This window comes from Microtus pennsylvanicus, chromosome 7 (assembly GCF_037038515.1).
Source record: "Microtus pennsylvanicus isolate mMicPen1 chromosome 7, mMicPen1.hap1, whole genome shotgun sequence".
In the NCBI taxonomy this organism is placed as follows: Eukaryota; Metazoa; Chordata; class Mammalia; order Rodentia; family Cricetidae; genus Microtus; species Microtus pennsylvanicus.
This window is the reverse complement of record NC_134585.1, coordinates 3143425-3168927: the sequence shown is the minus strand read 5'-3', so window position 1 is coordinate 3168927 and position 25503 is coordinate 3143425. Positions and strand designations below refer to the sequence as shown.

Sequence of the window (25503 nt, the reverse complement as noted above, 5' to 3'; positions counted from 1 at the left end):
CATGGGTGCTGGGAATCTGGTCCCCCGTATGTATGCACATCCAGCCCTTTATTGACTGAGCCATTTCCTCAGCACCTGGTCTACATTATGTGAAAACCACCCAGGGGCTGGAGAGATGGCTCCGTGGCTAAGTGCCTGGCTGTTCTTGTGGAAGATGTAGGTTCAGTTCCCAGCACCTACATGGCAGCTCACAACTTAACTCCAGTTCCAGAGTTTCCAGTGTCCTTCTGGCCCCTGCAGGGACCTGTACAAATTCATGAAGGGAAAAAATCTATATGCAGACAACAAAAGTAAATAAATCTTTAAAAGTTAAAAAAAATCAGCACACAGCACCCCTCATACATAGGGCTTTTTCTCCTAATGCCTTCTACCCCCTTTCTCTGGGGAAGATGATGTTTTAGCTTTGAGGTAAAGAATAAGTTGCCAGGCGGTGGTGGCACAGGCTTTTAATCCCTGCATGTGGAAGCAGAGGCAGGTGGATCTCAGTGAGTTAGAGGCCAGCCTGCTCTACAGAGTGAGTTCCAGAACTGGCTCCATACCTTCTGGGAAACCCTGGCTCAAAAAAAAAACCAAGCAACCAACAAAAGAAACAATGATAAGTGTGAACCTGACCATGAAGCCACTTCCACTCCCAAGTCTAACTGTACAGAGTCCATTGAGCTGTGAAGGTTTTGGATGTGGTTAATTTTGGTGTTGGATCTTTTCATGTATTTGCAATTTATTTATTTGTGTTTTATTTATTTTTATTTGCAAGTGTTTTTTTTAATAGCAAAGTTTATTTAAAAAATAATGAGAACGGCACTCTGATATCTGGGTTGGGGAGGAAGCTCCCCTCCCTACGCTCTTTCTTTCTGAAGCCCATTTCACTTTCTGTCCATGACACCAGGATCCGGCTCCACAACAGGGGAGTTGGGGAGAATCACTCATCATAGAACTTTGGCAGTTCGTCCCCCAGGATTACTCGGTGGTCCACGCCAGCAGCAGTGATGGTGGCCAGGTAGATGACACCCCCGCTAGAGCCATCGCGGTTCATGGCCAGAGCGATGGCTGCAGAGGGTTTGCATTGGAGAGAGGAGCAGGAAATGGCTTAGCCTCGGTGCTCTTTCCCTCCCCTTTCCAGCCACAGGCCACGTCTCCCTCAAAAGGCATCTTCAGAAATGCCCAGAAGAGCAGCATCTGCCTGTGTCCCTACTGTGAACGTCCCCACCGTGTCCCTACTGTGAACGTCCCCACTGTGTCCTGCTTCAGAGTATAGATGAACACACCATCCACATTGTCCAAATCAAGCCCATGTGAGCTGACTCGGGGCGGGGTGGTGCTAGCCCAGCACACTGCTGGTTCCCATAGTGATCTTATTCTCTTACTTAATTTGCTCCAAGCAGCCCCATGCATCCCTGCTGCTCCAGAGCTCTTTTAACATTTGCCTCGTTCCCTTCCACTCTCCCAGTTTTGCAGGGTGGGGCTGGGGAGATGGTTTAGTGGTTAAGAGCACTTATTGCTCTTACAGAGGACCCGGGTGAGTTTGGTTCCCAGCACCCACATCAGGTGGCTCACAACTGCTTGTAACTCCAGCTCCTCTTTTGGCCTCCATGGGCACACGCACAAGCCCCCACACAGACACACGCATGTACCTACACATAACTAAAGTGAATATTGTCTAAAGTCTTGGACGTGGGCTGTTTACCCATGTATTCCTTTTCTGATTCCCGACAGTCTGCTTTCTTTCCATGTCCACCCCCCCCCATCAGCCCTCACTTGGCTAGTTACCATTTGTGGTGAAGCGCCTGCACTCCTCAGGGGTCATGTCTGGTTTATAGGCTGCGTCCACATAACCGTAAATGTAGGTACTGCCGGAACCCCCGATGGCAAAGGGCTGTCGGATCAACATTCCTCCCATGGTTCCGTACACCTAGAGACCAGTTTCCACAGGTCAGAGTCAAGGATCACCCCACAGCTTTCTCCACTGAGACAAGCAGACATGAAGACAGAGATGCCACAATTGAACCTGCAGTATTTTCTTTCTTTCTTTCTTTCTTTCTTTCTTTCTTTCTTTCTTTCTTTCTTTCCTTCCTTCCTTCTTCTTTCCTTCCTTCCTTCTTTTCTATTTTTCTTTCTCTTCCTTCCTTTTTTCATTCATTCATTCATTCATTCATTCATTCATTCATATGCTTTGAAGCAGGGTCTCACTGTGTAGCCCTGGCTGGTCTGGAACTCTATCTACATCGGGTTCTTGAAACTCTCAGAGGTCCACGTGCCCCCACCTCCCGAGTGCTGGGACTGAAGGCATGAAGGTGTAGGTTTTAGAGGCCCTGTCTTTGGACCACATTGCCAGAATGATATTAGACTTTCATCTCTCTGGAGAGAGGAGTCGGGAACCCCGAGACCAGGAAGGGACACGCTTACCTGGCCCCCCTCACGTTGGTCCCAACCAGCTACCATGAGGTGTGCAGACAAGTCCTCGCGGTACTTGTAGGTGATATTCCTTACCACGTTTGCAGCCGCCAGAACAAGGGGCGGCTCCTCCAGTTCCAACCTGAAGAGGATGTTGGGAGTTAAGGTCGGTACCATGTTCTAAGTCCCACCCTTGGACCACGGTCACCCTCTCCCACCCTTGGCACCACGGTCACCCTCTTTGCCAGCTACATTTGAGCCCGCAGCAGGAGACTCCAGCTTCTCTCCCACGTGCCTAGGGGAGCTGGGGTCCCACATCACCAGGGAGAGATCTTCAGCTGTTCACCCTCTTTTTCTGGGCTTCACCTTTCCACTCCTATTGATAAACCCTCCTTTGACTCTAAGGGCCTTGCCCTCCCGGGTAAGAGCAGATAAGCCTTGCTTCCGCCCCAATGACCTTGATTTCTCATCTGGCAACTGCCTGATATTAGGGGTGGGCCAAATTGGCGTCTTCCTGATTTCCTATATCAGGGCCACGATGTGCCCTTTTCAAGCCTCCACAGGGGAGACAGGGTCACTACTGTGATTTCCTCTCCACAGAAGCAGGACACTGGTCCCCGGACACTCCAGTGCAGGTTCAAAGCCGGCAAAGCCATGCAGCTGGGGGTTTACAGGACCCCGGGGCTTTGTACCCGTGCAGCTCCAGCTGGTAGGCGGCCATGTCAGCTATGGCTTGGGCATCAGCAGCTGAGCCGGAGAGGGCACAGTAGATCCGCTGGTGCAGAGGGGACAGCTTGTCGAACACCCTGTTCACCACCGCTTGTCTGTTGGGAAGAAGCCAAACGTTCAAGTCGGTCTGACAAGAGCGAGGCTTGCAATGCTTCGGTTGAAACAGGAAAAGCAAACAGACATTATGTCAGCTAGGTAACTCACGGTGCTAACCACAGTGAGACTGCTGGGCTGGGGATGCAGCCCAGGTGGCATAGTCCCTGCCTGGCAGGCGCAAAACCCAGCGTGGCCCAAGCTGGATATAGTGGCACTCAGGAAGTACAGGCAGGATCAGCAGTTCAAGGCCAGTTTAACTACGTAGCAAGTTTGAGGTCAACCTGCACTACAGGAGACTCTATTTTAGACACTAAAGTCCCCTGAATCTAGACTTTTAAATTTTATTATTCAAATAATTTAAATAAAATTTTATTATTCAAATAATTTAAATAAAATTATTTAAATAATAAAATTTAAATGGCTATATTTTATAGCAAAACAATAAAAAGAACACCTTGTTAAGAAAAACGTGCCTCTGAGCCAGGTGGCGGTGGCGCACATCTTTAATCCCAGCACTCGGGAGGCAAACGCAAAAGGACTTTTGCGTTTGAGGTCAGCCTGGTTTATAGAGTGAGTTCTAGGACAGTCAGGGCTAAAAACCCTTTTTCAAAATAATAATAAAAAAGGTGAAGAGAAGAAGAAAAGCGTGCCTCTTCCTGGTGTTTCTCTGCTGTCAGTCACCTTGAGGGGCTGTGGTAGGTTCTACAGAACAGAGCAGAAACAGCGGTGATGTCAGCCCCAGCCTCACTGGTGTGTGAGGAAAATGGCCGGGGTGGGGGGAGACCAAGCAAATGCAGTTCCAACTGCGGTAAATGAGCAAGATCCCTGCTTGACAAAACCATTTTCATCCTAAGTGCAGATAGCAGGGTCCCTCCACAACCTACCCCATGCCCCTCGGAGACAAGATTTCTTTACGACTATCAAAAGCTACAAAACATTCAGCCCTGCAGATCCTTGCCCAGGAATTCAGAGGTCGGAACCCAGCATTGCATTCTGATGGCTTTCTGGAAACTTCGGCTCCATTTCCTGGATGGTTACCATACTGTTCCAAAGCGGGTACGGGAAAAGTGCACTTAGGGCCACCAGCTCCCTTCCCAACACATAGTGCTTTTATGATACTCACCCTGCTGAGACCCGGGAATCAGAACCCACCACGACTCCTCCATCAAACTCCACCGCCATGATGGTTGTCTGCAGAGAGACACAGAAGACATGTCAGAGCAAGAAGCACCTCAGCAGTTCATCTTAAGGAAGACAAACTCTTGGTGGCGAGTGTGTGTGTGTGTGTGTGTGAGAGAGAGAGAGAGACTGACTCAAGGTCATACTGTCCTTCAGGCCTGAGCTTCCCTCTGTTTTCTGTGCTGTTGTATCCGACTGCAGGGGACTGAAACAGCTTGGCTGTGGTACAGCATAGAGACACCTACCCCCAAGCTCCAGCTTGCCTGAGTGTGACTCTTCCCACCCTGGAGAGAAGCTAGGACCGGGCTCCGAGAGGCCGAAGCAATCGGGACAGGAGGAGAAGGCCAGAGAGCAAACGTCTGCACTGCTTGCCCAGTGCGCACCACACGGGTGACTGTGAAGCAGACGGGGTCTTTCCTGGTCCAGATCCACCACCTGCACCCTTACTTAATCAGGAGCGGATTTGCAGGGTTACTGAACAAGGGACACAGAAGAGTGCTTAACACAGCCAGGAGCCCAGGCAGGAGGAAGCTGCCAGGATCACTCAGAGAGAGCAGAATTCTCATCGAAGGGCCTTCTTTGCAACCAGGGGAAGGGCTGCTGGGAGCAGCAGCTCAAGACAAGAATTAAGGAAACATGAAGGAGGATAAAGACGTGTCTACTTCCCCCATGCCCCTTGAGCTAAAAGGCGCCTTAGAGACCCTTGGTTGCACCACTGCACCGAGAAAACCCCTTAGGAGAAGAATGGTTTTTCCAAGCTCACACAGGTCTCACTCTGAACTGATTGATTAGACTTCTACTCCCCACTGCTCCTTGGCAGCGAGGGGAGATTTTCCCAACCTTTCTGGCCACTCCACACCTCGTTCTGATCTCCAGGGACCCTGCACCTGAGTGTGCTTTCTGACGTACTGACCACAAATAAAAGGCCAGAAATGGCCATTCCGTTCTAGCGGCTGCTCTCCCAAACCACGCTAGGAGTGTGGTTGGTGTTTCAGAGAGCAGAAACCAGTTCCCATCTCCTCCCCAGCTCCTAGGCCAGGGCAAAGTTTTCCTGCAAGTATGGGAGGGGGGGGGCCGCAGGGCAGCACCTGGGCCAAGGAGGGCCACTGATCACCCCTCAGCCCCCCGCCCCCCACAAGCGCTAGAGAGCTTGTCCTCGCTTAGGGTAGAGGTTGTGGGGGGCCAGGTTAAGCAAAGATATGTTTGATGTGTAGGTCCTTCTCAACGAGCCTTCATGTTACCTTTTCACCCAGGTCCTGCACCCAGGACACTTTGTCAGCCCCTCTCTGCAGCGTCCCCAAGCCCCTCACTTAGTTTAACCAACAGTCCACCCACCCCCTGCACTGACCAGAGTGAAAGCGAAAGCGCTTTGTAGCAACTTCCCTTAGAAGCTTCCAGCTCGAGCCAAAGTACGCACCTTCCCACCAGCTTCGCATGCGGGTCCCTCCACAGACCCCCGGACACCACACTTCTGAGCAGGGATACCCTACGTTCGCTGTGGAGCGCAAACGCTGAGCTCCACAAACTTCCTAAGTCTCAGTCTCCTTGTCCGCTTTCCAGCGCTTTAGGGTTCTCTGGTCACCCCACCCGCTGACTCTCACCCCCAGACCCATTACCCCGGTGTGGACTTCTCCCGTCCGGAACAAGCCGGCGGTAGGTGCTCCTGCCCGCAGCATCTTAGCAGAGCGGAGCTCGGCTTTCCAATCGGCTGCCGCGCGCCGCGCTCCCAGCTAGCAGCCTGCGGCCCCGCCCCATCACCGCTCAAGGGGCGGGCAGTTCTACTTGCACTTGGCGCCCTGCGCCAACCTGAGCTGGACAGATCTGCCCAGAGACAAGTGACGATTGAAGGCACCGCCCTGAAACTGGGGTGGGGCCTGGGATGGGAAAATTCATGCAAGCACGCAAAAAAGGCTGGGCAAGAAGAGAGGGGAATAGAGTGATGGAGAGAAAAATGGGGCGCAGGAGCCGCTAGCCAGAACTTCAGATCTGACTTCAGCAGCAGCTTCCAGAACAGCCAGAAAAGGCCAGCCTGGGGCAGGCGGCTCTCAGAAGGGGCGTGTCTAGTGATTAGGCCACGGCTTTCGGTTTCTCCTTCCTGTAAACGCCTGCACTTCTAGGCAGCGCCACCGGCGCCACCGGGTGCGGGGACTTTCCCCGCACGGTGCCGGGCCGCCCTTCTTCCCTCCCTTGGAGACTCCTGCGCAGCGGGGACGCGGAGAGTTCCAGGCTGGGACCAGATCCTGTACAGAGCGCACGATGGCTGCGCTTGCTTGGCTGGCGGCCGCGCTGCTGCTGCTGCTGGTCGACTGGCTGCTGCTGCGGCCCGGGCTCCCGGGAATCTTCTCCCTGCTGGTTCCGGAGTTGCCCCTGCTCCGGGTCTGGGCGGTGGGCCTGAGTCGCTGGGCCATTCTGGGGCTGGGGGTCCGCCGGGTCCTCGGGGTCACCACGGGAGCCCGTGGATGGTCGGCTGTTTTGCCGCCGCTGGCAATGGCGCTGGGTTTAGCTCAGCCGGGACTTGCCTTATTCCGAGAGCTGGCCTCCTGGGGAGCGCTCCGGGACGGTGACAACGCTGGAGTACTGTACTGGGGCAGTCGCCTCGACGCTTTCGCTCTCAGTTATGCGGCAGCATTGCCCGCTGCCGCCCTATGGTACAAGTTGGGGAGCCTCTGGGCGCCCAGCAGCCGCAGGGGTGCTGGAGACATGGTGTGTCGACTGTTAGGCTTCCTGGGTTCTGAGAAGCGGCGCCTCCACCTGGTTCTGATGATCTTGGTCCTCTCCTGCCTTGGTAAGAGGGACTCAGGGCGAAAGAGCAGGGCATAGGGGACAGGGAAGGAATCCAGAGTAACCGGCAGAAAGGAAGATAAAATGGTCGCGGGACGTGTCAGAACCTACGGAGGCAAGTTAGGCGGAAAGGGAAGGACCCTCCCGAGAGGTAGCTCTTACAAGGGTGCTGGGCACAGGGAACAGAACTTGACATCACAGCCCCAGTGTGAGGGTTTCTCTCCACTTCGCCATCTTTCTTTTCTTTTTTCTTTCTTTCTTTTTTTCCCTTTTAGACAGGGTCTTTCTATGTACTTTCTGGAACTCACTATGTAGACTAGGCTCAAACCCAGAGAGATCTGCCTGCTTCTGTCTCGCAGTGCTGGGACTAAGGACTTGTGCCTCAAGCCCTGCTGACTGACATTTTTTCTTAATTAGTCTTTGAAAAGTTTGATGTAGCTGAACAGGCTTGGATTGGCAAGCTCCTGCTTTCTGGATGGTTCAGGGAGAGGGGCAGGAGGAGACGGTAATGTTTGTGACTGAGCGATCCCCCTCTCTCCAGGGGAAATGGCGATTCCCTTCTTCACCGGCCGCATCACTGACTGGATTCTTCAGGATAAGACGGCTCCGAGCTTTGCCCGCAACATCTGGCTCATGTCCATTCTCACCATAGCCAGGTGTGGAGGACGGGAAAGGGGGGCCCCCGGAGCAGAGGGAACTGGATGCTGGGACTCTTGTTTCGGTATAGCTCTGCAGGGATCCGGAACTCTGTCCCAGGAGCACATCTGACCCTCCTTCTGTCTCTCCACCCCTCTAGCACAGTGCTGGAGTTTACTGGAGATGCTATCTACAACCTCACCATGGGCCACATGCACAGCCGCGCACATGGAGAGGTGTTCCGGGCTGTCCTTCGCCAGGAGACAGGGTTTTTCCTGCAGAACCCAGCAGGTAGCTCACAAAACTTTTTCGTTTGTATAATATAACCTATATATCTCTATAAACACTGCCCTCAACTGCCCCCCTTTATAAACAGCTACATACACATGCCTAGGTTCAACTCTCAGCCATATAAATGGGGCGTGGCCATCCCAGCACTTGGGAGATGGAGGCAGGGGGTAGAGGCTGAAGTTCAAAATCATTCACCCACAGAGCCAACCTGAGGCCAGCCTGTGCTACATGAGATCTTGCTTAAAATCCAGGACTTCCTGTATATTAGGCAAAACCTCTACCAGTTGAGAGACTTCCCAGGCCTCCTTATTCATGATGTATCACAAATGGAGCAAAGCATTCTTGGTTGGCCCAGAATTCACTGAGTAGACCAGGTTGGCCTTGACCGCCTCTGCCCCTCAGAGTGTTGGCATTAAAGGTGTGTACCACCACACCCAGCTACAACTTCTTTATAGGCCAACACAGGTCTGCCAGAGCTTTCCTGCACCGAGGTTCCCACACCTACCCAAGCTCCTACCCCTGCTAGCTGCAGCCTCCTCAGGATGCCGTGCTGGCATGCCCGCCGTGGCGCCCTGTTGTCTGTTAGCTCCTCTTGTCTCTGTGAGCCGCTGTCTCTCACCGGCTTTCTCGCCCTCAATGTGGCAGGTTCCATCACATCTCGGGTAACAGAGGACACATCCAAGGTCTGTGAGTCTGTCAGTGACAAGCTGAACCTGCTGATGTGGTACCTGGGGCGAGGCCTGTGTCTCCTGGCGTTCATGTTTTGGGGGTCGCTGTACCTCACTTTGGTCACTCTGCTCACCCTGCCCCTGCTTTTCCTTCTGCCTCGGAAGCTGGGGAAAGTGTACCAGGTACGTTCTCAGGGTCCTCAGTTCCCACACTCTGTTTCTCCTATACTACACTGGGTGTGACTTTCCATGGCTTCTCTGTCATCCTGAGCCCCCGTCCCTGTTGCCTCTGGCCCCAGACCGCCCTGCATCCACAGCCATGATCTCTACCTTCTCTGGCCGCAATCTGTCCTTATGAATCGGATCCCAGGCTGGAGAGACAGTTCAGGGTTAAGGGTCCCCAGCACCCACGCCAGGCAGTTCACGATGGTCGGTGGTCTGATGCCCTCTTCTGACCCATGTATGCCTATACACACATGGTGCATATACATGCATAAAAATAAAGACAAATCTTACAAAAACTGAATTAGTTTCTTCTGCACATCTACCTAGAAGTATGGCTGCGGACCTTTCTCTTTCCTCTGTCCCTCTGACTAATCTCCACCAGGGAAACGTAGGTATTGGCGGTCCTTCTCACTTGCACGCCCAGTGTGATGCCTCTGCTCCGTGTCTCCCCACAGTCATTGCAAATGAAGGTGCAGGAGTCTCTAGCGAAGTCCTCGCAGGTGGCCATCGAGGCTCTGTCAGCGATGCCTACGGTGCGGAGCTTCGCCAATGAGGAGGGAGAGGCCCAGAAGTTTAGGCAGAAACTGGAGGAGATGAAGACGCTCAACAAGAAGGAGGCCTTGGCCTATGTAGCTGAAGTCTGGACCATGAATGTGAGTACCCGGAGATGAACGCCCACTCCGTTGTCCCAACGTGTCTTGATTTTACTGCTTGCCAATCCCACTCTGTCCGGTGGGGAGTGACCGACTTGGGGTTTTTGGTCACTCGTCTCTCTCCCCTTCATTCCCTCCATGCTTTCTGGTGCTGGGAGCATCCTTCCACGGAGACACACAAGTTTGGTGTGTTAGCGAGACTTACTCTCCCAGCTCCAGTCTTGTCTTTGCCTCTCAGAAAGCCACACCTTCCTGCGCTGTGTGTGCTTCTTGCTGGCACTGTGTGGCTGAGCTAGTGGGAGCCACAAGAAGTGCCAGAGGCCAGTGGCCAGAGGCGTCTGTGATAAGGACATTGAGAGAATTGGAAGTGATAACCAGAGGTTCCAGGCTCCATCCTGCCATCAACCAGCTCGTAACCACGCACACACTACCTTTTTCTAAGACTGCTTCCCTGTTTTGTAAATGGGAATAAAAACTGGGGTGTTGGTTCTCATCTGTAGTCCCAATACGCAGGCCGAGCACGGGCCACGGGGAAAGTGAGGGCCGGGAGATGGCTTGGGAGGTAAAGCTGTCTGCTGCCGAGCCATGACCTCAGGTCCATCTCTGGAGCCCGCATGATAGAAGGAGACAGTTGGCCTCTGAAAGATGACCTCTGACCTCTACAAGGTGCACCCTAGTGTCTACTCACATATAAACAAATACCTGTAGCTTTAAAAAGTAAATAATAAAAGATCCAAAACAACAACAGGAAAGGAATAATAAACTCCCAGGTGTGAGAACTAGCTGATAGCTCAGTCATTAAGAGTGCACGCCTTTAACTCCAGCACTCAGGAGGCAGAGGCAGGTGGATCTCTGTGAGTTCAAGGCCAGCCTGGTCTACAGAGTGAGTTCTAGGACAGCTTCCGAAGCTACAGAGAAACCCTGTCTCAAAACAAACAAACAAACAAGAAATAACAAAACAAACAAAACAAAAACAAAAAACGTCTACAAAAACGTGTATCAACTGCTTTTCCAGATGACCAGGGCTTAGGTAGGGCAGCTCACAATGGCCTGCAACTGTAGCTCCTGGGGTTCTGACGCCCTCTTCTGGCCTTTGCAGGCACCTACACTCATGCACACATGCCTGCAGGAAGACACACACACACATACACATAACTTAAGATTGCAAAAATAAATCTTTTTAAAGAGTCAGATATTCCTCAGTCAAGGAGACGATGGTGATGAGGACATGGAGCACTCCCTGAGCTGCATTCAAGTCTGACCCTCGATCCCTCCTTTCCCCTCCCTCATGTCTGGGAGAATGGACTCAACTTGTGACCATTCCGGTCCATTTTATCGCATGGTTTCCCCGTAGGTCTCGGGAATGCTGCTGAAGGTGGGCATCCTGTATGTCGGCGGGCAGCTGGTGGTCAGAGGGGCTGTCAGCAGTGGGAACCTTGTCTCCTTCGTTCTCTACCAGCTACAGTTCACCAGTGCTGTCGAGGTGAGACCCCGGTGCAGTGTGTCTGCTCTCTGCCTGCCCATGGCTGTCTCTGCCTGCCTATGGCTGTCTCTGCCTGCCCACGGCTGTGTCTGCCTGCCATTGACGGTCTCTGCCTGCCCACGGCTGTCTCTGCCTGCCCACGGCTGTCTCTGCCTGCCCACGGCTGTCTCTGCCTGCCCATGGCTGTGTCTGCCTGCCCATGGCTGTCTCTGCCTGCCCATGGCTGTCTCTGCCTGCCCATGGCTGTCTCTGCCTGTCCATGGCTGTCTCTGCCTGCCCATGGCTGTCTCTGCCTGCCATTGACTGTCTCTGCCTGCCCATGGCTGTCTCTGCTTGCCCATGGCTGTCTCTGCCTGCCCAGTGGCTGTCTCTGTCTGGCATTGGCTGTCTCTGTCTGGCATTGGCTGTCTGTCTGGCATTGGCTGTCTCTGTCTGACATTGGCTGTCTGTCTGGCATTGGCTGTCTCTGTCTGGCATTGGCTGTCTCTGTCTGACATTGGCTGTCTGTCTGGCATTGGCTGTCTCTGTCTGGCATTGGCTGTCTCTGTCTGACATTGCCTGTCTCTGTCTGACATTGCCTGTCTCTGTCTGGCATTGGCTGTCTCTGTCTGACATTGGCTGTCTCTGTCTGACATTGGCTGTCTCTGTCTGGCATTGGCTGTCTCTGTCTGACATTGGCTGTCTCTGTCTGACATTGGCTGTCTCTGTCTGGCATTGGCTGTCTCTGTCTGACATTGGCTGTCTCTGTCTGGCATTGGCTGTCTCTGTCTGACATTGGCTGTCTCTGTCTGGCATTGGCTGTCTCTGTCTGACATTGGCTGTCTCTGTCTGGCATTGGCTGTCTCTCCCTGCCCATTGCTGTCTCTGCCTGCCACTGACTGTCTCTGTCTGTCCATCTGTGCAGGTTCACGGTTCTCTGCTTCTTCAGATCACTGAATGCTGTCAGTCAGGTCAGACCTGCTTTCCTGCCCCATCCTGCCCCCACCCACATTCCACTCTGCTACGCAGGTTCTTCTCTCCATCTATCCCTGGATGCAGAAGGCTGTGGGCTCCTCAGAGAAAATATTTGAATACCTGGACCGGACTCCTTGTTCTCCACTCAGTGGCTCGTTGGCACCCTTAAACATGGAAGGTCTTGTCGAGTTCCAGGACGTCTCCTTTGCCTACCCAAACCATCCCGATGTTCAGGTTCTTCAGGTACTGCCCACTGAACCTGAATCCCCCTCTCCTACCTTTGCCTCTTCCATCTTGGTACCAGGGCTCCTTCTTAACCCTCAAAAGTGCCGATGAGAGCCTTGTGTTTATACATGACCTCAACCCAAGCACAGGTTGTTTACCAATGACAAGAGGAGGCTTCAAAGAGAAGGCTTCTGGGGCTGAAGTGATGGCTCAGTGGCTAAGAGTATGTGCTGCTCTTGCAGAGGACCCAGTTCAGTTCCCAGCATGCATATGGTGGCTCACAACCACCTGCTCCAGTTCCAGGGGGATCCTGTGCCCTCTTTGGACCTCTGTGGGCACAAGGCATGGACATGACATGGATGCACACATGCTGGGAACTGTCATACACATAAAATTAAACAAATACATCTTTAAAAAATTAAGAGAAAGCTCCTATGACAAAGGAGTTGGCAAGGCAACGTGCGACTCCAGCTGCCGTTTGAGATGCAGATGTTATTTCTACTTCTTGGGATTGCTCAGCCTCCAGTTTTACTCCCCAGTGATGCTTCTTTTTTTGGGGGGGTTAAGTGGGTGTTTATTTATTTTTTAATTTTTTATTGAGAAAAAGAAAAAAAAAGTTTCCACCTCCTCCCAGCCTCCCATTTCCCTCCCCCTCCTCCCACCCTTCTCCCCCTCCCCCCTACTCTCCCCCTCCCTCTCCAGTCCAAAGAGCAGTCAGGGTTCCCTGCCCTGTGGAAAGTCCAAGGTCCTCCCCCCTCCGTCCATATCTAGGAAGGTGAACATCCAAACTGGCTAGGCTCCCACAAAGCCAGAACATGAAGTAGGATCAAAACCCCGCGCCATTGTCCTTGGCTTCTCATCAGCCCTCATTGTTTGCCATGTTCAGAGAGTCCAGTTTTATCCCATGCTTTTTCAGTCACAGTCCAGCTGGTCTTGGTGAGCTCCCAATAGATCAGCCCCACTGTCTCAGTGGGTGGGTGCACCCCTCGTGGTCCTGACTTCCTTGCTCATGTTCTCCCTCCTTCTGCTCCTCATTGGGACCTTGGGAGCTCAGTCCGGTGCTCCAATGTGGGTCTCTGTCTCTATCTCCATCCATCACCAGATGAAGGTTCTATGGTGATATGCAAGTTATTCGTCAGTATTGCTATAGGATAGGGTCGTTTCAGGTTCTCTATCCTCAGCTGCCCAAGGAACTAACTGAGGACCTCGGCTTGGGCTCCTGGGAGCCACTCTAGGTTCAAGTCTCTTGCCAACCCTGAGGTGGCTCCCTTAACTAAGAATTGTGCTTCCGTGCTCCCCTATCCAACCTTCCTTTATCCCAATCATCCTTTTTCCCCAAGGTCCCCCATCCTCCCCTTCTCCCTTTTCTCTCCCCATCTCCCCTTACTCCCATCCCACCCCACCCCCAAGATCCCAATTTTTTGCCCGGCAATTTTGTCTACTTCCCATAGCCAGGAGGATAACTATATGTTTTTCTTTGGGTTCACCTTCTTATTTAGCTTCTTTAGGATCACCAATTATAGACTCTGTGACCTTTATTTATGGCTAGAAACCAATTATGAGTGAGTACATCCCATGTTCATCTTTTTGGGTCTGGGTTACCCCCCCAGTGATGCTTTTTGCCCATTCATTTGCCCCAGCTTCTCTCTTTTCTCCCTCCATGACGTCATCCCAGAAGTCCATGCATACAGAGGCCAGGGATTGCTCTGTTTTCTCCCATGTTTCCTCTTGGGTAATATGTCACAGTACACACGAGAACAGTGACAGGCTCCAGGCTGGAGGAGCTCCTGCCATGTGCTTCTCTGCCTCCAGGGCCTGACGTTCACACTGCACCCTGGAAAGGTGACAGCATTGGTGGGACCCAATGGGTCCGGGAAGAGCACCGTGGCTGCCCTGTTGCAGAATCTGTACCAGCCCACGGGGGGCCAGGTGCTGCTGGACGGCCAGCCCCTGGTCCAGTATGATCACCACTACCTGCACCGCCAGGTGGGAGGGGCTCCGGAGAGGGAGGGGCAGGAGAGAGGAGCAAGCGTAGGGGAGGGGAGGAGACCAAGCCAGGAGGATATTCTCAGTGAAAACTCTTGCAGAAGCTCGGGAGAATGCAGTGGGGGCTGTGTGCAGGACACGTGACTGTATGGTGTTCCCTTGCTTGTGAGTGTGCAGGACACGTGACCGTACAGTGTGCACTTGCTTGTGAGTGTGCAGGACACGTGACTGTACGGTGTGCCCTTACTTGTGACTGCAGTCCTAGACAATAACACTCCCGTGTTTCCTGCCTGTGGCCCTTCACCTTTCACCTTAGGTGGCTGCCGTGGGACAAGAGCCACTGCTCTTTGGAAGAAGTTTCCGAGAAAACATTGCCTACGGCCTGATCCAGACTCCAACCATGGAGGAAATCAGAGCTGTGGCCATGAAGTCTGGAGCCCATGATTTCATCTCTGGACTCCCTCAGGGCTATGACACAGGTACCCCAGACTCTGATATCCCTGCCTTTGTTACTCAAGTCTTCCTGCCCTATGCATCTCAATTTGTAGCTGAAACTATTGTTTCTGTGGTTCACATCCTCAGAACTCCCCTTCCAGCTGCCTCCGCTGGCCATGTGCGTGTGTGTGTGTCTGCATGTCTCTGTGTGTGAGTCTCTCTGTGTATGAATGTGTGTCTGTATGTGTGAGTGTGTGCATGTGTGTGTACACACCTGTCTCCATCTCAGCTGGTCTCTTCCCTCTGCAGAGGTGGGTGAGACTGGGAACCAGCTGTCAGGGGGTCAGCGACAGGCAGTGGCCTTGGCCCGAGCTTTGATCCGGAAGCCACGCCTGCTTATCTTGGATGATGCCACCAGTGCCCTGGATGCCAACAACCAGCTACGGGTGAGGCTCTTGTTCTCCTCTTCTTTCTCTCTGGGACCATCTTGCCGTAGTCTTGGCTGGCTTGGAACTCAGTTTGAAGACCAAGCTGGCGTCAGACATGTAGTAGGCTTTCTTTTTCCTTTGGTTGCCACCCAGCCCCCAAATCATGACATGGAGACTTGTTATTAGTTTTGAATGCTCAGCCTAGCTTAGGCTCATTTTGGGCTAGCTCTTTCAACCTAAATTAACTTGTTTCTCCTTATCTTTTTGCCTCAGGGGGTTTTGCGTTTTCTTTCTGTATGTCCTACTTTTCCTGCTTCTTCCGTGTCTGCCTGGCTGGCCCTGGGCATCTCTCTTTTTCTTTCTCATTTTCTCCTCCTTCTCTCTCATTCTTTTTTCAAGTCTAGATTTCTTCTATTTATTCTTTCTACCTGCCAGCCTCTCCTATCCCTCTCCTGCCTAGCTAGTGACTATTCAGCTTTTTATTAGACCAATCAAGTGCCTTAGTCAGGCAAGGTGAAACAGATGCAACACATCTCTGTGTAATTAAACAAAGGCAGCAGAAACAAATGTAACACATCTTTACATTGTTAACAAAGGCAGCAGAAACAAATGTAACACATCTTTACATCCCTAAACAAAGGATGCAGAAACAAATGTAACACATCTTTACATCCCTAAACAAAAGATGCAGAAACAAATGTAACACATCTTTACATCCCTAAACAAAGGCAGCAGAAACAAATGTAACACATCTTTACATCCCTAAACAAAGGATGCAGAAACAAATGTAACACATCTTTACATCCCTAAACAAAGGATGCAGAAACAAATGTAACACATCTTTACATCCCTAAACAAAGGCAGCAGAAACAAATGTAACACATCTTTACATCCCTAAACAAAGGATGCAGAAACAAATGTAACACATCTTCACCCAGTTAAAATAATATTCCAGGACCCTGACTCACTGCAGTCTTCCTGCCCTCTGAGGGTGGGGTTGCCCTGCTCTGTCATCTCCTTAAGGTCTCAGGGCCACGACCTTGCTTCTGTTGCTCATCCAGTTAGTTACTCTAACAACATAACTGTTCAAACCTGTCTTGGGAGTTTTCAGTTCCCGCTAACTTTTCTCCAGGACACTCAGAACCCGTAAAAAGGGCCTCTGTCCTAACAGTGTCGATGAGGGCTGAGTGTGCGTTGTGCCCCAGATGTGTGTCGATGAGAGCTGAGTGTGCGTTGTGCCCCAGATGTGTGTCGATGAGGGCTGAGTATGCATTGTGCCCTAGAAGTGTGTCGACAAGGGCTGAGTGTGCAGTGTGCCCCAGATATGCTATCCTGCCCTTTGTACTCGTTTGTCCATCAGAGTCCTTTGCTCTGCTTATTCTGTGGATGACTAAGAGAGGTTGATTAACCTTCTAAAAATCACACAGCTTTTGAGCAATGGCTCCAAATCCAAGTCCTCTGCCTGAATTCTCATGTTCTTTGTTACTAAGTTAAATTTTTCTTTACATTTTTAGACTTATTTATTTTATGTGTATGAACACTTATTTTATGTATATGAGTGTTTATTTTGCCTATGAGCATCTTATTTATTTTATGTGTACGAGTGTTTGGCCTGAATATGTGTGTGTTGCATGAGAGCCTAGTGCCCGGGAAAGTCAGAAGAGAGTGCTGGATCCCCTGAGACTGGAGTTACGGGTGATTGTGAAACACCATGTGGGTGCTGGACTCAACTCTGGTCCTCTGGAAGAGCAGCCAGTACCTTACCTGCTGAGATGGTAGACGGGTTTTTCTTTGTACTGCCAGCATGCAAAAAATGACTCGGAGACTTATTATTATTTATGAAAGCTTGGCCTTAGCTTAGGCTTGTTTCCCTTTCTTCCTTTCTTTGTTTTGAGACACTGTCACAGCCCTAGTCGTCCTGGATCTCATCTGTAGACCAGGCTGGCCTCGAACTCACAGAGATCTGTCTGCCTCTGCCTCCCGAGTGCTGGGATTAAAGGCCTGCGCCACCACCGCCTGGCCTAACTAGTTCTTTTTTTTTTTTTGGATTACACTTATTTATTGGGGGTCAGTACATGTGATGGTGGAAGGAGAGACTCAACCCCTAAAAATTGTCCTCTATGATTTCCATGTGCAAATTAGTACACACATACAAAATACATGAAATTTTAAAAATAATAAATATCCATCATTAGTAGTAAAAAACATAATTTTGTTTTTTTTTTTTCAGTTTTCATTGTTTATTTGGTGGGGAGTAGTGCCTGCATGTATGTCTGTCCTCCATGCACGTGCTGTTCCCGCAGGGGCCAGAAGAGGGCATTGGATCCCCTTAGAACTGGAGTTAGAGACAGTTGTAAGCCATTCTATGGGTGCTGAGAGTAAAACCCTGGTCCTCTGGAAGAGCAGCCAGTATTCTTAACTGCCGAGCATCTCTCCATCCTCCAGCCTTTATTCTTTTTTTTTCCTTTTTTTTTCTTTTTTTTTTGATTTTTTTAAATTTATTTATTTATTAAAGATTTCTGTCTCTTCCCCGCCACCGCCTCCCATTTCCCTCCCCCTCCCCCAATTAAGTCTCCCCCCAGCCCGAAAAGCAATCAGGGTTCCCTGTCCTGTGGGAAGTCCAGGGAACCCCCACCTCCATCCAGGTCTAGTAAGTTGAGCATCCAACCTGCCTAGGCTCCCACAAAGCCAGTGCGTGCAGTAGGATCAGAAACCCATTGCCATTGTTCTTGAGTTCTCACTAACTAGTTCTTACAAATTACATGAATCCATATCTTTTACGTGGCTATGCACCTTTACTCTGTACTGCCCATCCCGTTTCCTCCCCATCTTGCTGGCGACTCTGGTTTCTTACTCTCTGAGTCTTCTCCGTCCCCAGAAGTCCAACCTAACCTCTTCCTGCCTAACTAATGGCCACCCAGCCCTTTATCAAGACCAATCACAGTGGCACATCTTCACACAGTGTAAAGAAATATTCCACAGCATCGCTCCAGCTCCGAAGTTAAATTTCTTTAAATATAAACATTCTCAGTTTATTAGTGGGTTATTTAAAAGGGTGTATGCAGTAGGGACAGGGAAATTTGTGTGTGGATGGGTGGGGCAGAGAGGAGGGAAAATGGGAGGCGGTATGATTATATTTCATTGTATACATGTGTGAAATTCTCAAAGCACAAATTAACATATAGCCAGGCGGTGGTGGCGCACGCCTTTAATCCCAGCACTTGGGAGGCAGAGGCAGGCGGATCTCTGTGAGTTCGAGACCAGCCTGGTCTACAAGAGCTAGTTCCAGGACAGGCTCCAAAACCACAGAGAAACCCTGTCTCGAAAAACAAACAAACAAACAAACAAACAAACAAAAAACAAAAACAAACAAACAAATGAACAACAAATTAACATATATTCTTGAATGTAAAAAAATACCCACATATTAAGGCTAGACGAGGCAACCCTAGTCTTACTGCAGCTTGATTTGCCATGCTTGATTGATATCCCAGGAAGTCCTGCCTTTTCTCAAGGGAAACAGAGGAGTAGATGGGGGAGAGGGGAAGTGAAGGGGAGGGACTGAGAGGAGAGGAGGGAGGGGAAACTGAGGTCAGGATGTAATAAATGAAAGAAGAAATTTAAAAAATTCCCAGCTTATGGGTAGATGAGGGAGTCTTCAGTTCCCTCCACTGGTGCTTTAGTGAATCTGTGCCACCTCTTGCGAAGAGGCCTTAACAAAAAAAGGCTTCAGACCAGGAATGCCAGTGTCCGGGCTTGTCGCCCTGCAGTGTGCACCAGCCCTGGAAGTTCAGAGGCCCCGGCCTATGAAGTCTGTGTTTCTGCAGGTCCAGCGGCTCCTCTATGAGAACCGGGGACCGGCTTCTCCAGCAGTGCTGCTAATCACGCAGCAGCTCAGCCTGGCGGAGCAGGCTCACCACATCCTCTTTCTCAAAGACGGCTCCATCTGCGAGCAGGGCAGCCATTTGCAGCTCATGGAGAAGAACGGATCGTGCTACCGGGCCATGGTGGAGGCTCTTAGGGCTCCTTCAGACTGACAGGCCTCTGGACCTGCGCTCTGCACACTGCCCTCCTCCCCTGTCCTCTGCTCTGCGTGGCAGAGACCCTGGGAGCAAATATATCACCACACCCATTGGCGGGGCTCAGCTGAGGAGCAAGATAAAAATGTAACACTTGGCAGATGCCCGGAATTTACCACGAATGTTACCCCCACTCCTGCCTCTTAGACTGGATTTCATGTACCTCAGAGTGACCCTAAACGTGGAAGACCTTGAACTCCGGATTCTCCTGCCTCCTCTCTCCTGGTGTTGTTCTGGTACCACAGCACCAAAAACCTGGTTTATGCGGTGTTGGGGATGGAAGTGATGAGAAGAAACGCTCAAAATGAAGCAGCTTTTAATTAACCAAAGGCATAAACTGGCCTATGGGTAACCCGTGGGCTCTTGATATTTATAATAAAACTGTTGTTTTGTACTGTAACTTCAGTTCCTCAGCGTCCGCAAACCGTTCACTGAGTTAGCCAGGGCTCTTCCCAACACACAGCCCCGAGTCTCACTCATCTTTGATTTCCTCAGCACTGAGTGCTGAGCAGGACCAGGAGGCAGGCCCGCCCCCCCCCCCCCCCCCCCCATCCCCGCAGCTCCCTCAGTAGCTGGGTCTCAGAGCCCGAGGCAAAAGGAAGTGTGGAAGTGGGGAAGCCAGGGTGCCACTGGGCCACCTCGTCAGACTTGATGCTTTCTGAATCTCTCACCTGGCGCCTCAGAGGCACACGCTGGGATAATCTCAAAGAAGCGGACGGGATTATCTAGTAAATCTCTCCATTCAGGGAGGGCCAGATGACTGTGACGCCAGCAGTTGCTGGGCAGATGAGGTCCGTACAGGTTGCAAGGAGAGGCGGGGTTTAGAAGAATACGAGGAAGAAGCGCTCAGCAGGAACCTGAACTCGGCAAACAGCCGGGGTAGAAGGGCGCGTTCTCGTGGGTGGCCTCGGGGTGCTGAGACTGTTGAACCGGGAGGAGCCCTAGGAGGGACCACATGGAAAAACCCGAACTGTGCGCTCTCCTTGAACGGCCCTTCCTTACGCATTGGCTGGCTCCCCCCACCCCCATCATCCCAGGAACTAAGGACCCCATGCGCCCTTTTATCGTATTTTCCAGGTTCTCTAAAATGATGCGCCTTTGCAAGCCGCCCCGCTCCCCAGGACGCACGCCTAGGTGAAGCTGCTCAAGGCTCCTCACAGGCTCCAGCTTTTTGGAGCACCTCTTTAGGTGTCGGTACCCTGTCCGGTCCTCTACTGTTTCCAGAGGATGCCCCGCCTGTGGGCTCTCACGTACCCCACTGCTCAGGGCCTCTAAAGACACCTCTTCTTCCATCCCACCGCCCATTCTCTAGCTGGTCTCACCCACCGGGCAACAGGGAAACTCATCCCCAGTATGACATTCTTAGTTCAGACACCCATTCATTGGGCTCTTCTCGGAAAGGGCAGGGGATTGGGGGGGGGGGGGGTTCTGGTTCCCTCCCCTTTGTGCTGTGGCTTTCGCTTTCACTTCCTTGTCGGAGAGTCGACGGATCTCCGGGGCCAAACGGTCATGGCGTTACTGGATCTGTGCGGAGGCGCTGGGGGGCAGCGGCCCGAGTGGGCTGCCTTGGGTGCAGAAAGCGGGTATCGCTCGGACCCGGGACACTACAGTTTCTCTGTGCAAGCTCCGGAGCTCGCGCTTCCGCGGGGGATGCAGGTAAGGACTGTAGGGACCCGTGAGAGATGCAACGGGAGGCAGAGGAAGGAGGGTCTGCCTGGGTCTGAGGAGGTGAGGAAGCCTGGAGGGACTGCCCAGGAGAGCAGCATCCAGGACAGCCATAAAAAACCCACGTGGAGGTGAAGGCAGAGGAGAGAAGAAGGGGGAGGGGAGAGAGAGAGAGAGAGAGAGAGAGAGAGAGAGAGAGAGAGAGAGAGAACAGAGAGAGAGAGAGAGAGAGAGAACAGAGAGAATATGGGGGTGCCCACCCAAAGACACTGCACAAACCACCACACCTTCACAGACACAACTCTGCTACAGGGGCCGAGCATTGTCTTGGATGACCTGTGAACTTGGGTGGCTCACTTGGCCTCGACAACCCACCCTTGTGTGTCCTGGAACATGCTGGTCTTGGTCTCAAGCCTCTCTACTGTAAAGTGAGCGTAGGTTAATATAATGTGCTTTGTGAGACCTGAAGGAGCCATGGATGGCAAACACCGTGAAGTCAGTTACCATGACCTTTGCTCCCTCGTGCTGGAAAACAGAAAGGATGGCGGCCATGCCTCCTGCTTTTCCTCCTCCATCTCCAGTCTGGCTGTTGGTGGTTAGAGAATCGGGAGACCCCTCCTCACCCACTACTCTCCAAAACCCTGCTGATACTGAGGTGTCCAAAGCCCCCTTTCCGCCTCTTCTCTCTTAGCCCACTGACTTCCTGAAGTCCTTTGGTTGTGACCAAGAAAGGAATGTTCAGATCGAGATGGCCCATGGTACAACCACACTAGCCTTCAAGTTCCAGCATGGGGTCATCGTGGCAGTGGACTCCCGGGCCTCTGCGGGCACTTACATTGGTGAGTATGCGTGATTTAGGGTGGGAGGTGTTCCCTTCTCTCGGTAGCCTGAGGCCTGCACACCGCCTTAGGTAGAGCACTACTAAGGAGCTGGTGCACTGTGGGCTCATTCCCTTGATCTCAAAATTCTTCTAGCCACCTTAAGGGTGAACAAGGTGATCGAGATTAACCCTTACCTGCTTGGCACCATGTCTGGCTGCGCTGCTGACTGTCAGTACTGGGAGCGGCTGCTGGCCAAGGAATGCAGGTGGGCAGATTTCCTCATTTCATTTGTTCAATCCTCACATCTCCGAGGTCAGTTACCCAGGCCATCCAGCCCAGCGCTAATAAGGGATTTTTTTAAATTGGTTTTTCGAGACAGGGTTTCTCTGTGGTTTTTTGGAGCCTGTCCTGGAACTAGCTCTTGTAGACCAGGCTGGTCTCGAACTCACAGAGATCCGCCTGCCTCTGCCTCCCGAGTGCTGGGATTAAAGGTGTGTGTCACCACCGCCCGGCAAGGGATTTTTTTTTTAAAAAAAAGGCTTTGGGCAATTAAAAATCTCCAAATCTTAGACCTCGCTCTGCTTATAAAACCAGGTAATCTGCCGATTCTTTAATGTGGACGCCATCCATCCTGTAGGATGGTGTTCTTTTTTTTTTTTTTTCCGAGACAGGGTTTCTCTGCGGCTTTGGAACCTGTCCTGGAACTAGCTCTGTAGACCAGGCTGGTCTCGAACTCACAGAGATCCGCCTGCCTCTGCCTCCCAAGTGCTGGGATTAAAGGTGTGCGCCACCACCGCCCGGCAGGATGGTGTTCTTGTTGTTTTTCGAGACAGGGTTTCTCTGTGTAGTATTGGCTGTCCTGGAACTCACTCTGTAGACCAGGCTGGTCTCAAACTCACAGAGATCCTCCTGCCTCGACCTCCCGAGTGCTAGGATTAAAGGTGTGCCCCACTTTACCAGGCTTTTTAAAATGTGGTTCAGATAATTTAAATCCCAAATCTCTGCCTTGTTCTCATATTGCACCAGCGCATAGCTTCCAAACACTCATCTCTGCAATCCTTTCTTGCTTCATTCTGTGGGAGTCCTTCCACCTGCCACCCCTTAGGCTTCCCTCCTTCTCCCCTAGGCTGTACTACCTGCGGAATGGGGAGCGTATATCCGTGTCGGCAGCCTCCAAGCTACTTTCCAACATGATGCTCCAGTACCGGGGCATGGGCCTCTCCATGGGCAGTATGATCTGTGGCTGGGACAAGAAGGTGGGTGACCGGCTACTATGCTCCCCACTCTTGCTGTGGCTGGACGAGAAGGGGGTGACCCGCTCCTAAGCTCCCCACTCTTGCTGTGGCTGGGACAAGAAGGGATGACCTGTTCCTATGCTCCCCACTCTGGATAAGCTGTTTCTTACCCCTTGAACACTACCTTCCTCCATGTTTGGTTCCGGTTCTGATGTTTACCAGAGTGTACTCTCTTTTTTTTAAAAAATTTATTTTATTTATTTATTATGTATACAATATTCTGTCTGTGTGTATGCCTGCAGGCCAGAAGAGGGCACCAGACAAACAGATGGTTGTGAGCCACCATGTGGTTGCTGGGAATTGAACTCAGGACCTTTGGAAGAGCAGGCAATGCTCTTAACCTCTGAGCCATCTCTCCAGCCCCCAGAGTGTGCTCTCCACGGCAGTATCGCTATGATGGCCACTCTTCATCAATCACACTAAGTCTTTATATTACCAACAAACCAGTTCCAGACTTTTCTCAGGATGGTTTCCCATCCTATAGGGACCAGGACTCTACTACGTAGATGAAAATGGGACTCGGCTCTCAGGACAGATGTTCTCCACGGGCAGCGGGAACAGCTACGCCTATGGGGTGATGGACAGTGGCTACCGGCAGGATCTCAGTCCCGAAGAGGCCTATGACCTTGGTCGCAGGGCTATCGTTCACGCCACCCACAGAGACTGCTATTCTGGAGGAGTAGTCAATAGTAAGAGACTGGTCTGGGGTTCCCCAAACTCATTGGGAGGGGGATTTTAGACTGGGGGACTTGGGGGCACTGGGTTGGAGATTTTCACATTTGACAACACAGAAGTCCCAGGAAAAGGTTCTCAGCTTGTGTGTGGACGCGGGGTGTGAGCGCGAGAGCCCATGTAAGCGGCTGCTGCCAGCCACGCCACACCACTGACCGGAGGCTTACTGAAGACTGGAAGCTTACTGAGGAACAGGTTGACGCCATTTTTTTTTCTCAATCACTCACAGTGTACCACATGAAGGAAGACGGTTGGGTGAAGGTGGAAAGCTCGGATGTCAGCGACCTGATGCACAAGTACCGAGAGGCCAGTCAGTGATGGCAGCGGCTGCTGGGTACTCGGGGACCTGGGTCAGCTTCAGTGCCAGGAGAAAGAAGGGCCCAACCCGGGCTGGAGACAGAAAGCTCTGAGGCCGTGGAGAGGGCCAGGTTCACCTCTGTCTCCCCAAGCAGCCCATCCCCGGGTACCTTCTAAGTACAATAAAAGAAAAACGGTTATACATATCTCTGTGTTGTGGCTGAATGGAGCAGGCTGTGGGGTCCTTTGGAGGGAGGGTTAGGGAGCAAACAGGAAGCCAAGCAGGGCTTCAGTTGAGAAGGGGGCGCCACCTTCTCTCTGAGTAGCCGAGCATCACTAGGTTCTTCCTGGACATCCCCTGGCGCTCAGCTCTCAGGAGGACCCATCACCCTTCTCTTTGGACACTCATTTTCCATTTCATTCGGCCCGCCGCCCTTCCTGGAGTGTCAGGGTCTGGGGACGCCGGTGTGCCCCCTTGTGGATGTTTTGGGGTGCCCCGGAGGGCTTTGTGAATCGCTTAAGTAGCACCTTTGTGACACTGGATATTGAATATAAAGATGCTGCTGGGGTTCAATTTCACGATGTCACCTCTGGCTGTGTGGTGAGAGCGTAATGAAGAGAGGTGAGCCAGACTCCCCAGAGTCGGAGAAGCAGAGGAAAAAGAGAAAGAGAAGAAGAGAATGTAGGGTCGGAAGCACAGGAGTGGTCAAGAGCCAGGCCCCAGGCAGAGGAGAAGACGAGCATCCAGGCAGGAGCTTTCTTCACTAGGGACAGATAAGGGTGGCTATGTAGCAGGACCCACTTCAATGCTCTTACCTCCCAGCCCGAAATTAAACATCAAGTGCTTCATGAGTAGTCAACATTTCAAAGGGGATTTTTTTCTTTAGAGGTGGTTTCAACCCGCCGAGTCATTTCTGAGTGTGGGGCTTTGTGGAGGGACCTGGCGTGTGCGACAAAGACACCTTGTTTTCATAGCTGAGAACGAACCGGTGTCAGCCTCAGCTAGAGAAGGGCTCTACCCTTGAGCCCTGAGGGCTGATTTCTTCACAACCTGGGCTCTGGGGGAGGAAGTCGGTAGAAACTGTCGCTGTTTGAGAGTGTTAGCCTCTGGCAGCCTCTCCCTCACCCCAGGTGCGACAGAGGGGGAAGTCTGAGGACAAAAGGCCAGAGCCTCCTGGGTTCAAAATCTGTGAAAGGAAACCTTAGGCCTGGTGATAGCGGCGAGGCCTTCTATCTAGGCCCTGTGTTTTACCCCAAGACCCTGTCCTGAGTGTGCCTGGAAAACAAAACAAAACAACAAAATGAAAACAACAAACCCCTCCTCACTCCTCTTCCCCCCTCTCTTTCCCTGTTTGGGTGACCAGAGGGCACCTAAAACCCCTCCCTCCTCCATTCTTGCCTTCCTTCTTTCCCCTCCTCTCTCTTCCTCCACTCTCTCCCCCCTTTCTCCTCCC

General features: G+C 51.8%; 3 protein-coding genes across 4 annotated transcripts; 2 read left to right on the top strand and 1 right to left on the bottom strand.

The window, feature by feature from the left end:
- Positions 1–717: 717 nt before the first annotated feature.
- Psmb9 (proteasome 20S subunit beta 9) lies at positions 718–6165 on the bottom strand. 2 transcript variants are annotated; one of them, XM_075979567.1, is made up of 6 exons: positions 6012–6165; positions 4340–4407; positions 3084–3215; positions 2404–2533; positions 1768–1909; positions 718–1047 (listed from the first exon to the last, which is right to left on the bottom strand). In XM_075979567.1, the coding sequence occupies exons 1-6, from the start codon at positions 6069–6071 to the stop codon at positions 920–922; spliced, it is 660 nt and encodes a 219-aa protein (XP_075835682.1). In that variant the 5' UTR covers positions 6072–6165; the 3' UTR covers positions 718–919. The 2 variants fall into 2 exon arrangements, with proteins under 2 accessions (XP_075835682.1, XP_075835683.1); XM_075979568.1 differs by lacking the exon at positions 6012–6165 and adding an exon at positions 5813–5899.
- Positions 6166–6261: 96 nt separating this feature from the next.
- Positions 6262–19639, top strand: Tap1 (transporter 1, ATP binding cassette subfamily B member). The gene is made up of 11 exons (XM_075979564.1): positions 6262–7180; positions 7718–7832; positions 7973–8103; positions 8749–8954; positions 9452–9649; positions 11004–11132; positions 12141–12329; positions 14124–14297; positions 14614–14776; positions 15042–15178; positions 18988–19639. Exons 1-11 carry the CDS (start codon positions 6652–6654, stop codon positions 19195–19197), a joined length of 2181 nt encoding a protein of 726 aa, XP_075835679.1. The 5' UTR covers positions 6262–6651; the 3' UTR covers positions 19198–19639.
- Positions 19640–20474: 835 nt separating this feature from the next.
- Positions 20475–24255, top strand: Psmb8 (proteasome 20S subunit beta 8). The gene is made up of 6 exons (XM_075979566.1): positions 20475–20895; positions 21596–21743; positions 21879–21990; positions 22852–22981; positions 23505–23709; positions 23982–24255. The coding sequence occupies exons 1-6, from the start codon at positions 20593–20595 to the stop codon at positions 24068–24070; spliced, it is 987 nt and encodes a 328-aa protein (XP_075835681.1). The 5' UTR covers positions 20475–20592; the 3' UTR covers positions 24071–24255.
- The last annotated feature ends 1248 nt before the right edge of the window (positions 24256–25503 follow it).

What these genes read in the sequence shown, in the direction of transcription:
- Psmb8 (XM_075979566.1), top strand. Translation starts at nt 20,593, where the DNA reads ATGACATTCTTAGTTCAGACACCCATTCATTGGGCTCTTCTCGGAAAG. An exon ending in TCTGTGGCTGGGACAAGAAG is followed by an intron (nt 22,982 to 23,504) that starts GTGGGTGACCGG and finishes CCCATCCTATAG; the next exon opens with GGACCAGGACTCTACTACGT. An exon ending in TTCTGGAGGAGTAGTCAATA is followed by an intron (nt 23,710 to 23,981) that starts GTAAGAGACTGG and finishes AATCACTCACAG; the next exon opens with TGTACCACATGAAGGAAGAC.
- Psmb9 (XM_075979567.1), bottom strand. Translation starts at nt 6,071, where the DNA reads ATGCTGCGGGCAGGAGCACCTACCGCCGGCTTGTTCCGGACGGGAGAA. An exon ending in ACCAACGTGAGGGGGGCCAG is followed by an intron (nt 1,910 to 2,403) that starts GTAAGCGTGTCC and finishes ACTGGTCTCTAG; the next exon opens with GTGTACGGAACCATGGGAGG. An exon ending in CAGGCGCTTCACCACAAATG is followed by an intron (nt 1,048 to 1,767) that starts GTAACTAGCCAA and finishes AACCCTCTGCAG; the next exon opens with CCATCGCTCTGGCCATGAAC.
- Tap1 (XM_075979564.1), top strand. Translation starts at nt 6,652, where the DNA reads ATGGCTGCGCTTGCTTGGCTGGCGGCCGCGCTGCTGCTGCTGCTGGTC. An exon ending in CTTGGTCCTCTCCTGCCTTG is followed by an intron (nt 7,181 to 7,717) that starts GTAAGAGGGACT and finishes CCCTCTCTCCAG; the next exon opens with GGGAAATGGCGATTCCCTTC. An exon ending in ACCACTACCTGCACCGCCAG is followed by an intron (nt 14,298 to 14,613) that starts GTGGGAGGGGCT and finishes CTTTCACCTTAG; the next exon opens with GTGGCTGCCGTGGGACAAGA.